The sequence below is a fragment of the Cenococcum geophilum genome (genome assembly GCF_001692895.1).
Source record: "Cenococcum geophilum 1.58 unplaced genomic scaffold K441scaffold_38, whole genome shotgun sequence".
NCBI lineage: Eukaryota > Fungi > Ascomycota > Dothideomycetes > Gloniales > Gloniaceae > Cenococcum > Cenococcum geophilum.
The window spans coordinates 994,718-1,006,770 of record NW_027137596.1 but is presented as its reverse complement, the minus strand read 5'-3'; the positions used below and the strand labels follow the sequence as shown (position 1 = coordinate 1,006,770).

The 12,053-nt window shown below is 51.8% G+C and overlaps 5 protein-coding genes across 5 annotated transcripts; 3 read left to right on the top strand and 2 right to left on the bottom strand.

The window, feature by feature from the left end:
• Nucleotides 1-1,860: 1,860 nt before the first annotated feature.
• K441DRAFT_204493 (uncharacterized protein) lies at nucleotides 1,861-3,110 on the top strand. Its single transcript, XM_067640503.1, has 2 exons — nucleotides 1,861-2,028; nucleotides 2,104-3,110. The coding sequence occupies exons 1-2, from the start codon at nucleotides 1,965-1,967 to the stop codon at nucleotides 3,096-3,098; spliced, it is 1,059 nt and encodes a 352-aa protein (XP_067501087.1). The 5' UTR covers nucleotides 1,861-1,964; the 3' UTR covers nucleotides 3,099-3,110.
• Nucleotides 3,111-4,181: 1,071 nt separating this feature from the next.
• K441DRAFT_664543 (uncharacterized protein) lies at nucleotides 4,182-7,593 on the bottom strand. Its single transcript, XM_067649368.1, has one exon. It carries the CDS (start codon nucleotides 7,287-7,289, stop codon nucleotides 4,617-4,619), a length of 2,673 nt encoding a protein of 890 aa, XP_067501086.1. The 5' UTR covers nucleotides 7,290-7,593; the 3' UTR covers nucleotides 4,182-4,616.
• A 147-nt stretch (nucleotides 7,594-7,740) lies between these two features.
• On the top strand, nucleotides 7,741-9,098 carry K441DRAFT_641406 (uncharacterized protein). The gene is made up of 3 exons (XM_067646649.1): nucleotides 7,741-8,152; nucleotides 8,208-8,297; nucleotides 8,352-9,098. The coding sequence occupies exons 1-3, from the start codon at nucleotides 8,106-8,108 to the stop codon at nucleotides 8,611-8,613; spliced, it is 399 nt and encodes a 132-aa protein (XP_067501085.1). The 5' UTR covers nucleotides 7,741-8,105; the 3' UTR covers nucleotides 8,614-9,098.
• Nucleotides 9,099-9,346: 248 nt separating this feature from the next.
• On the top strand, nucleotides 9,347-10,786 carry K441DRAFT_204458 (NAD(P)-binding protein). Its single transcript, XM_067640502.1, has one exon. The coding sequence runs from the start codon at nucleotides 9,568-9,570 to the stop codon at nucleotides 10,561-10,563; it is 996 nt and encodes a 331-aa protein (XP_067501084.1). The 5' UTR covers nucleotides 9,347-9,567; the 3' UTR covers nucleotides 10,564-10,786.
• K441DRAFT_664541 (NAD(P)-binding protein) lies at nucleotides 10,516-11,871 on the bottom strand. The gene is made up of 3 exons (XM_067649367.1): nucleotides 11,678-11,871; nucleotides 11,030-11,612; nucleotides 10,516-10,952 (listed from the first exon to the last, which is right to left on the bottom strand). The coding sequence occupies exons 1-3, from the start codon at nucleotides 11,717-11,719 to the stop codon at nucleotides 10,768-10,770; spliced, it is 810 nt and encodes a 269-aa protein (XP_067501083.1). The 5' UTR covers nucleotides 11,720-11,871; the 3' UTR covers nucleotides 10,516-10,767.
• Nucleotides 11,872-12,053: the final 182 nt, after the last annotated feature.

Here is a 12,053-nt window from a genome sequence, read left to right as displayed (position 1 = left end):
TTGTCACACCGCAAAGCAAAGCGAAGCAGACACCCAGCCTTCGGCAGCCCTTCGGACGTCTCTTCGACTACATTTCCTGCTGCGAGACTCAGCAGTTGTCCTGGAGTCTATATTCAAAAGTCTCTTCTCGCGATAAAAATTTCGAAACCTATCTTCTTCCCCGAATCCGAGATTACCCCGTTCTAAGCTAGCTATATTCCCTGTGCTGAACCACCTGACGCAAACCCCCCAGATTTGGCCGCACGAGTTATCAGCCTTACGATGCAGCTGCACAAAAAAAGCCCTCCCCTGCAGCCCACAACGTGCTGGTAGCGTGGCAAGCTGCCAAATATCACGCTACTATCGTTAGATCAAATCTGGCTGTGCGGCCAATCATCTTTATTCCACTGATATTATTCCGCTTTCCATTCCCTACTACATATTGCAATTGGTTTCCGAAAATGATTCTCATGGTCGATCATTCTAGGTACGCTTGCTAAGACGAGTCCTGTCACTTGACAGACAAAACCTATGGAATTAGCTAGGGAAAGTGGTGATAAATTCATGGTGTTCAGTATATCCTGGGCCGAGATAATCGCCACCCCCAGTTCATGGATGGTGACTAGATATTTCCACGCAATTCTACCAAAGCGTACAATAATTCATCACACCGATAATCAGGTGTGCGTCCGGCTCTCAGAGTGTTTGCAACCACGTGCGAAGCCTACGCAGCCTCTGTGGTCAAACGAGCCAAAGGTACGGCACTTCGCTAAGACGCTAGACGGTAGGTTTCACTCGTTGGCTTAGCTCATACCCGAATAAAATTACATCCGTCTATTCTAGGAAATAAAGACTTCATTCTCTAGCTTTTATTTGGAAGACGCCTTACCACTAGGCCGCTTGTTGCTGATTTTTGTCGTGGAGCTACGTTGTTTTTACGCAACGATGGTTGCAACTACATTTAGGCTTCCTCCTGCGGCTCGTAAGATGTGAAGGGGGTCTTCTGACGAGCGAGAGATAATCAGAATTGTGGGTTGGCTGATAGGCGCAGCTCTTGGCTCAAAACGCCAGCAAAACACGCTACCGCAAAGCTAGCTTGGGATTCCTCAAAACGGTAATGCCGCCGAACGCCACCAAGTCCAAGAGGCTTAGAGCTACCCAGCACTCGGGTCAAAGTCTTCAAGATCTGCAGTAAACGAAGGAATGCCTACTTTAAGCTAGATAATACGTCATAAATACGCTGCATTGTGACCTTAAGAGAAAATGCACCTACATTTGTGTCTGAAGCAGGAACTGTTGCTTCGTGATGCCGAACACGGCCTGCCGAACAATCGTCGATGGGCATCGTCGATAGGGATGCCCGGCATAACCAAAAACGTCCATCTTAATATCGATAGCGAGGCGGACGCCACAGCCCTGCGCAGAGCCGGAACTTGCCAATTGTGGGTGGTGAAAAACTTCTGGGCCGTGTCTGGAATACGATTCGACATGGCTCTGCAGCATCTCAGGGGGGATGGCACCCGCATGCTGGGCGCTTTTTTAGGGACCCCGGAGTCGAGGCCGAACTCCATCGCATCGATATTTGCTGGGGCGATCTAGACTTCCCACGCCTCCCGGTCCCTGTCGCCCTGTTGACCGGGATGTGCCGATAGCGCCAGGCCGATGAAGAAGTGGCATGTTTGTCGTAAGACATGCCCAGCCATGAGGAGCATGCAGCTGCCAGCTGCCGTAGAGAGCCCTGAGCTACCTTCATATAAGGGGAGCCCAGTGACCTCATGAAAGGGACAAGTACTTCATTTCCAGCCCCAACTTAACAACTAGCAGCATCCTTCGACACTTCTTTGACCTCTTATGATTGCGTAACTGTCGCATCGGAACTGCACAACGAAGCGCCCCCATCCACAATACACACCATCTAAATAGCAAAGACTGTCTCTTCCATTATCAGAAGCAATTCTATCTCCAATACCAATACCAACATCGCCATGGCCCTCGACTGGGCCGTCTTCAGGCCTGCCGACGCACTTGCAGGCGAACAGCCCTCTTGTAGTGAGCTTCCTTCTCAGAGCCCAGGCTCTGTCGAAACATGAAGATTAAAGACTCACCTTCCGTTAGCATCCTCAGACTACAGCCCCTCAACAGAGTTGTTTTCATATCCTGACGCCTTTAGCAAGGCAAACCCTATGGATTCTTGTACCGGCCAGCCTGACTACCTGCTTGACGATTGGATGAGTCATGATATCTTCGATCGCCCGCTGTCAAGCGTGGAAGCAACAGGTTTTTCAGCAAAGAACCCGGGCATTTTCAACTCAAACCCCTCAATGGCTGTCCCAAACCTGAACACATGGCGACGGACCAACTCCGCACCCTTCGGCAACACTCTCCCCAATCTGAACGAGAACATGTTCGTAAGCGGCATGCCATTCAGCACCATGAACCATGGATCCCTCGACTCCAGCTGTGCATCTCCGCGCGATTCTTCCCCAACACCCTCGCTCTGCGGGGACGGCTCGCAGCTCGGTCTAGAACCACGCCCCGCTTCGCCGGCCAGCTCGGACGCATCGCTGAAGCGCCATTCGCCGACCGACAGCACGGACCAGGACTCGCCCGCTCCGAAGCGCGTCCAGCGGAAACGCGGCCGCCCGAGACTCAACCGGAGCGGGACCGACGACTGCCCCACCACTACCATCACCACCAACACTAACATCAACAACATCAACAACACTAATAATTCCGCCGACTCGACCGCAACCACCAAGTCTCGCACAACCCGCCGCCTACCCCACAACCAAGTCGAGCGCAAGTACCGCGAGGGCCTAAACTCGGAGCTCGAGCGCCTCCGCCGTGCCGTCCCCACGCTACCGCAGCGCGAAGGCGGCGACCTGAACAGCCCGCCGAAGCCGAGCAAGGCGACCGTGCTCGCAAGCGCGATCGACTACATCAAGTTCATCGAGGCGGAGCGCGAGCGGTTGACGGAGGAGAACAAGCGGCTGAGGGAGGGGCGCGGCGGGCGCGGTAGCAACGCGGCGGGCGGCCCCCGGTCGAGTGCGAAGTTGCGCGGGTACGGGTGGAGCAAGGGTCGCTCGAACTCGTCCGGGTCGTTTGCGCTGGGCGGGTGATTGGGAGTTTGCGCGCGTGTGTGTCAGTTCCTTTTGTTTCCGCTCGAGGCGATGCGGGGTCCCGTTTTCGGGCGCTGGAGAGCTCCTCTCACGCTTCCCCTCCCCTCCCTGGACCCGTCCAACCCTCCCCGGAAGCGAATCTCGAGCGCGACACGCAAGGACGGATTGGAACAAGTTCCTCTGTGATGGTGTGCGGCTTGTGGATTTCCGGACCATGCTGACTGTGGAGTGTTAATGATACCCCCCATCATGAGTTTTATGGCTCATTCCTGAGGCCCTGGGCGGGTACCAGGCTCGATGACGGATTTTCTCTTACAGATGGTTCGATGGATTAGGAGAGGTTCAAGGATGGTGTGAATGGAGTAATTCTCACGTCTCTAGCAAGAGATGGCTCGCTTATTATTTAATATCCTATCCAGCTACTAGTTAGCAAATAATCCAAGTGCTCTTTGTGTCGATACAAAAAGAGCTCCACGTGCAGCGTGCAGCGTAGATGGTTGTGGGTCCAGTTCGCGTATAACAGTAGTTAGTATTACGCAGGCAGACTATCTGGGCACGAGCACGTCTTATACCCTTTTTCTCGCCGCAACAATACTGCGTCTCAAACGCAACCTTAACAGGCATGCGCGTCCTTATTCGTGATGTCGGTAGGAAACGCGTAATCTAGAAAAGAATTTCCTTTCATTGTCCACAGCAAGATAATATAGAGTTCGAAAGCCATAACGGGACAATAAACATTGCTCGCTCTAACGATGGATGAAATAACTGATCAGGGAAAACCATGAATAGCCCAATTGCCTAAAGCCATGGGGTGAAGCCACAGACCCACTCACGAGCACCTATCCCACATGCACGTAACCCCTGCCTCACTTAGCAAACGCCACCCACGGACCTGATCCGCAGACCCGACGCGAGCGGAACACTAACCAGAGTATCGGACACCGAGATCTGCTAGTCGTTCCATTCCCCATGGGATCTCGGTCGATTAAGTGCGGCAATGGGACGAGATCTAGGTCCGAGCCGTGGAGCGCAAGGCTTGGCGATATCAGGTGAGACATCCGTGCGCGATGCAATCGCATCTGTGCTGGTATCTCGAGGGAAAATTTTCACTGTCTTAAGGATGGAATCGTTAATATATACTGTATAGTGCCTGAAGCCTCTGTGATACCCTTTAACCTACTAGATAGTAGGTTGCGGGCAAACGGATAGAAGCATAGAATCTGCAAACAATAGAGTCAGTGTGAGAAAAGTCGTTCCAAACCGAGCCACACTAGACAATTGTCAGCGTGCATGACTTCAATGAAACACTCAAGACATTGGAAGTAGATAGATGGAAAAAGACTGTTTGCTCAACCTAGAGAAGCCTTTATGATGGTAGCCCCTGTCTTTTAGATTTCAGGGAAAGAGACAGAAGGAAGCACAGAGACATCTCCGTCAATTAACATACATGAAGTAAATTTCTAACTTTGCTACTCGACAGCTTCCCACATATGGCCAAAATCCCACCACTATCCCATCTTACACCTTCCTCCTTTTCCCTGCAGTTGGAGTGTCATCCTCTCCGCCTAAATCTTCACTTTCCATCCGCCCTGTCGATCGCTCCGCACTCCGCCAGTTGCTCACACTCCCTTGCACGGTTTCGTACATCTCCTTCGCATCTTGAACCACGCCGTCCTCGCCCGAGTTGAACATCACCGCATTGACAAACATCCGCATGAGCTCCTTCTCCAGCTGCGCCGAATTGACAATAGCTTTCGGCGGCACCACCTCGGCACTAAGCGGTAGGATGACGTTTGCACCTCCTCCGCCCGGACTGCCAGCCGGAGTATCCGAAGCCGCAGCAGCTTGGACGGCTTTCGCGCCTGCACTGATGGCCGTACGAATTGACTTCAGATCCTGCGGACGCTTGATGATGCTGTGGTACCCTTCCGCGTTTTTCTCCTTGACTGGGTTACTGAAGATTGACGCGTGCTTGTGCGACCAGATATCGTTCATGATTGGGACACTCATCCTGGAGAAGTGTCGGGGCGCCACGACTGTCTGAGTTCCAGGCGTACCAGGCATATCTTCTGATTCGGTGATAGAAACTTCTCGGGCGTTGCGTTTACGTTTGTTAGATTGAAGGGACTGCATCGTGCCACCACGTCGGCGCGCGGCTGTTGCTGGGATCAGAGTAGTATCAGCGGGAGTAGCATCTCCCTCTATGATATCGGCAGAAGTGTCAGGTTCAGTCTTGACTCGATATCCAGTAGCGGATTCGTTGTCGGCTGATACTGTTTCCGCATGAGAGGCAACCGACTGGCTCCTGGTACGGCCGCGAGTTGAGCTACCAACTACTGAGGATGCCGTGCTGCCGCCTCTGCGTCGTTTTGTCGGCCTTCGACCACTCCGCATTTGCCGTACATCAACATCCCCAGCAATATCCTCCTTGCGTGCAGGTTCTTGAATCTTGCCTTTTTGTCGAGGCTCGCCAGTCGGTGAGGAAGCCACGGGTGCCTTCGGTAGTTCAAATGGAGCAACATCATCAATTGGACTCACAGTTGGCGAACGCCTTGGAGAATTTGGGATGCCAAGAGCAGAAGGTTTCCACCGCGTCTCGCTGCTAGGAGTCACCAGCGATAAAGGAGGTCTTGGCGTTCGGATACTTGAAGGCGTCGATATGGAGGTTCTAGCTTGGCCGGGAGGTTGCACAGATGGAAGCGCTCGGTGTCCAGGTCGAGACGGAACTGCACCGCCGGGTTTGGAAGAGATAGGAGCTGCTCGGTCGCTGATTGGGGTAACCGCTGGAGCCTGCTGAGCTGCCTTTTGCTGCTGCTGATGCGCTCGCGTTGGGTCCTGAGGTGTAACCTGGAATGGCGGAAGCATATAGCCGCCTTGATGCGGAGGATGAACAATTGGCTGCGGTTGCTGTGGCTGAGGAGGGTAGAGAGGTTGGTGACCTGAATATGGCGGATAGTAACTCCGTTGCTGTTGCGGAAGTTGAGGTGCATGTTGCACGCTGGGTGATTGTTGTCCAGGGGGGACTCCGGGATAACGCTGCGGAGTGGGAGAGTACTGCATAGGTGGGCCGGTCGGCGATCCCGGATATTGCGGCACACCATTTCCTGGAAAGCCTGGGGTAGGCAGAGTAGGAGGGAACTGCATCCCCGGAGGAGGAGGCAACAGAACTGGCGAGGGAGGGTGGGCCTGTACTGCAGCATTCTGGGACTTCGGGCTTGCTGATAGTGCAGGGCCAGGGCCAGGACCAGGACTTGGCTGGGGTTGTTGAGCATACGGAGACCGATGTATGGTAGGTGGAGAAGCTTTGTATCCAGGTCCCGAGAACTGAGGTGGAGGTAACTTTGGAGGAGCAAAGGGTTGGGAAGGTGTGCGGCTGTGAGTTGGAGACTGATGACCTGGACCTGGAGCCGGCTGAGATGTGGAGTGTGGTGTTGGTGGATTCAAGATTAAAGGCTTCCCATTTGGCGCTGTGTCGGAGTCGTGATTGATGACAGACTCGATCTTTGCTTGGCCATGGCGAGATTCTAGGGACTTATCACCGCTGTCCGTACTAACTTGCTGCGGAGCAGTAATCTTCTGAGTATCTGGAGCGAGAGTAGTGGAACTGGTGCTCATTTCCGCGTCTTTTGTAGTCGGTTGTGATGCATCATTGGAGGGAGTTTGGTCAGGTAATGCTGGGGTCTTCCCATTGAGCAGATCCAAACGGCGTAATTTGTCGTCCCATTCCCCTCGTTCAATTTCTTGGAGCTCTCGCGTGAGGCCGTCGTACCTGCGCTCTTCTTCCCGAATTTGCTCCGTCACGTAAGATCTATATCTTGAATATAGCTTTGCAACCAGTTTCGGGATGAGGTAGGTGTGTTGCGAGGCCTCTTGGACAGTTGGCAAGCTTGGACTGGGTACTTTTCGCTTCCTTGGATTTTTGACCTCTCCATTCTGGCCGTCACTATCACCACGCGTGGCATCCTGTACCTCAGACTTGGCCTCCTCTTTTAAAAGTCGCAGATAGAGCTCCCTTAACGCATCAGGGCTTAGTCGGCCGTTGTCGAAATGCTCTGCACCGTTGATGTGAGGATTCTTCTTCAGCAGATCGGAGATTCTGCTGAAGATGGCGGGTTCTACGCCATAAGAAGCGAGGGATTGAAACAATAGGAGTGTCTCGAGCGGTGTGTAGGTTGTGAGGCTAGTATTCATCCCCCGATACCGATGGAAGGCTTCTGGGGGACGATGGCGAAGGTAGGAGGGTGGTAGGGGAGCCAGCACGGCGGGAGGACTAGGATTGTGATAAGCATCAGTTCATGTGGGATAGAACGGGTCAGCCGTTGCTAACTGCGAGATGGGAATTTGCGCGTGGCGGTTGCGCCTCGATGAAATGGAAATAGCTGGTGCTCTGTGGTTTTGGTGTTTTTGCGACCGGGCTGCGGGCTCTGGACTGCGGGCTCTCTGTTTGGGGGGTGTGCAGGCGCGGACGAGCCAATGAACGGGGAGCCAATGGAGCTACACGACGAGAGGGGGCACGTGCCTCGACTCCCATATGGCGTCCCGGTGTGCGTGTGGACAGTGCCTGAAATATCGCCGGCTTCTGCAGGATGATGTTATGGTGCTTTTGCAGGAATGCTGCGCGAGACTTGCTTCCCCCCAGTGCTACGGGCTCCTAGGCAAAGACACGCACGCCTGCTACCCAGCTTCCCTCTCACAAGACAAAGCTGCCGATCCTCGCTACGTACTTGGGCGCGCGGGAAATGAACGATGGCCTCCTTTTCGGACTCCAGCCCCAACACCCCAGAGTATGTGGCGAAGGATTACTATTAGATGATGCTTCTCCTCCGCATGTCTTATCGAGTGCATCTGTTGGAACTTCTTTAAAGCCCGAAGAGACATTCCGCTTTCATTCAGAGCGCTCGCAACCCAACCAACCTCATTCCGCCCCTCAACAAAGACTATCTCCAAAGACATCCCCGCACACCTCCCTGGGGTCTCTACGAGGCCATACAGTCAGACGAGAGAACTATGGCGGATCCTGATAGAGATTGGAAGCCCAGCGGACGTCCTCAATCGTACGTTCTCAAACTTCTGACTTCTAGGACACCCAGATCTTACCGTGCGGCATAGCACTGTTGCACGTAATTTTTCGGCAGCTCTTGATGACCTATTCAAGATTGATGAAGGGTTGGATACTTTGGACAAGAAAGTCCACCAGAAGTACTGCCTACCCAGATCTTCTCCTGAAACCAACATAGGGGCTGACCTTGCTAGAAAGCAAGCAGTTTCGACCCACACCCAAGAGCTTGAAGCCCTCGAAGCCCGCCTCCGAGAGACTGAGGAGCGGTTGAAGCAGGCAAAATCGTCCCCTCCATCCTTCAATCGCAAAAATAGCCAGCACCGAACTCCGATTCGTGGGACCTTCGCTGAAGCAGACAAAGCGGGTGCATCCGATCCCACAAGTTCCTTGGCTCAAGTTACCGCAGCATCACGGCGTCACACGGTCCAAACCGGATCACAAAACCTCAATGATTAGACATTCCTAGCACCGATGCCGGCCACATTGCCGGAAACACCACGGTCTCACACCAGCCGAGACTATGTGATGGCGGATAGACCGCAGGATGGTCAGAACAACGGAGACGGCGAGAAGACCCGGCTGTGAGAGTGAATAGAGCATTGGGTAACTTGATATGAGATTATGATACTAGTGATGTTAGTGGGGCCAGGGAAGGATGGTCAACTCGGCAACTTTCGGCTTTAGATGGGTTGAGTTTTTATTACTTCATGACGAAGCTTTTATACTAATTTGATTCTATTGGCTAGGTGAGCTATTGGCAGACAGAATCAACGTTATCGAATTCATATAGCTATATCCGTTTATGAAAAGCCAGACGACAGGAAATAGAATGCGTGAACGTAGAACTTATACCAGGCACCTAAGGAAGAAGACAATTTTTACATGTACCGAATGCCGAATGCAATATTTGTCGTACATGGAAGATCTGAATTACTACAACGGTTGGTCTACTAGAATCACTGTCTGAGTTGATCTGGTTTTCCAGCACCTACGCAAAACCGCTCGGCGTTAACCACCTGTTTACGCATTTACCCCCAAGCGGTCCGCTATTCACCCGTGCTATATCGCTTAATCTCATCAGCCCACGGGTGGTCTTTTAACTACGAAATGCTTTTCAAAGCCGCGTCAGCAATTGTGATTCGCTGTTCGTTGGCTGCAATCGTTGAGGCTGAGTGCGGACGAAAAATCGGCCTTGGCGTGATTATTAGGGCGTCCGTTTATGTATCAGAATTCGGACTTAACAGAGTAACTGGAACGCAACAGCGATAGCGATTAACATAAATGCAATTCTAAGTATGTATAAAAGGAAGGGAATGTTTCTTTCTAAGAAGTCTACCAAAATCAAAATCATCCAGCCTTCTTTCTCTTCCAGTCTTCTACCCCCAGCCAGAAACTACTCAAAAGCTCGCCATGACTTCCAAGTACGCTGCTGCNCATGCTTCCACCAAAGGACCTGGCGACGCTCGTCCCACAGCTCTCCAAATCGTCCAAGACGAAGGCTTCGAGGGGAAACTCCAAGGCAAAGTCGCCTTCATCACTGGCTGCTCTTCCGGTATTGGGATTGAGACTGCTCGAGCCCTCTCCGCGACAGGTGCAACTGTATATGCGGCAGTGAGAGATCTCGAGAAGGGCAAGGTCGCCCTCGGCGACATCCTCTCACCTGGCCGTGTCGAACTGCTCAAGCTCGACCTCAGCTCTCTCTCTAGCGTCCGTGAATGTGTAAAGGAGTTCCTTACCAAGAGCAGTACTCTGAACATTCTTGCCAACAATGCAGGCATCATGGCCTGCCCCGAGAGCCGTACAGCTGATGGATTCGAGATGCAATTCGGCACAAACCATCTCGGGCACTTTCTGCTCTTCAACCTCCTCAAGCCAACACTTTTAGCGTCGTCCACACCCTCGTTTAACTCGCGGGTTGTAAATGTCTCATCAACCGGACACCGCTACACTCAGATTCATTTTGACAACCTCAGCCTGGCGGGCGAATACGAACCTTTCATAGCATACGGCCAAAGCAAACTCGCAAACATATATATGGCCAACGAGCTCGACCGCCGCTACGGTTCTAAAGGCTTGCATGCCTTCAGCTTGCATCCCGGTGGAATCTGGTCTGAACTACAGAGACATATGCCAGACGATGAGTTGAAGGTATGGAATACTCCTCAAGTCCATGTCTATATGAAAAGCCCGGCCCAGGGCGCGGCGACAACGGTGTGGGCAGCAATTGCAAGGGAATGGGAAGGCAAGGGTGGCAAGTATCTTGAAGACTGTCAGGTAAGCCTGCCAGTGGAGGAAGGGTATACGGTTTTGTCTCCTGGGTATGAAAAGTATGCATATGATCCGGAGAGTGAGAAGAAATTGTGGACGCTTTCTTTGCAGATGATCGGTTTGGAAGATGATGAGTGAAGACTCTACTGGAACTTTATGTAAGACAAAGTGTCTCTACTCCACTCAGCGAATGGAGTTAGCATCATTTTCAGACATGCTTTACAAGCATTTCTTAAAAGCACCAAGAGCAAGCTTTCCTGTACTCCTGAGATATCTAGACGAAGTACAATTTAAATCCAAAAACCGCTACCGTATATCCACCCACTGTGTCTGCCTGCCTAGTCACAACCAACGTTTATCGCCATGGTGAGACAGGAACTTCCCTGAATCAGCGAGTGTTAAACCACGGATCACCTTGAGTTGCATCTTCACACTCTGTTCTGGACTAATCGGGCCCTTGAAGTTCGGCTCATAAGCTCGAAACTGCTGGGACATGATTTGGAATTCGGCGAGCTTTTCCGGGTTTACTGGGAGAAGGTATCAGATTTACAGAATCGAAAAGGGGGCCGTTATCGAGCTCAGAGCTACGTTTCAAAATACTTACAATCTTCAGATGAATTCGCTCTGGTATTAACCAGGCCTGGGCTCAAAGCCAAGAATGCAATACCTTCGGACTTCAGTTCGATAGCATATTTTGTAGCCAGCACGTTGGCTGCAGATTTTGAAGCAGAATAGGTGACAGCTTGCGAAACACCCGCAATCTCCATGAGCTCGGTATCGGCCATTCCGGATGATATGATAACAACCTTCTTAGCGGTTCCGGCACGGACCAAGGGTAGAAAGGCGTTGATTGCGTACAGAGGTCCGGCCACATTAGTCATGAATGATTTCGTGAGGTCATCTTTGAAGAGCTTCTCTTTTCCGATAAAATCCGTAGGCGATAGGGCCCGGGTGTCTTCAGAAACAAAGGCTCCGTTTACGATCAAATAATCGACAGCACCGCCAGTGAGCTCTGCTGTGGCTTTTGCGGCGGCAACTAAAGCTTCTGGATCAGTTAGGTCGGCCGTAACGAGGCGTACATCTGTAATCGTATCTGCAGAGAGTTGCGACTGCACGGCTTCTTTGTTCCGGACAATACCGATGACCTTATTTGAGGTATCGGAGCTGAGTTGCCTTAGGAACTCGTACTATCATGGGGTTAGCTGGAACGTAAACACCTTGTAGTATTCAGCTAGACGACAAATAAGCTTACCCCGAGCCCTCGAGAGGCACCTGCGATAACATAAGAAGTCATTGGATTTTGATAAGTGAGATGCCTTTGACAAGTTATTTCGAGAAGAATAAAGGAAGATGCGTTTAGATAGAATCGTTGGGGCCATTGTTGCGAGCAAGTAGAATATATACTCCGGCACTGAATTTGGTTGGAAATCAAGAGAGTTTGGAACCTTTTAGAAGCAAAGTCCCATAGGTAACGATGCTGCAAATTTCGAAGAAAATGGGGCTTTGTCCAATCTCGGAATAGCGCCTCGCAGATACTTGCACATCTTCTATATGCTTTGAAACATAACACCAATCATCAATAACGGACGCTGACGCTAGCATTCAAAGCATGTCTTTAGTAGGGAATT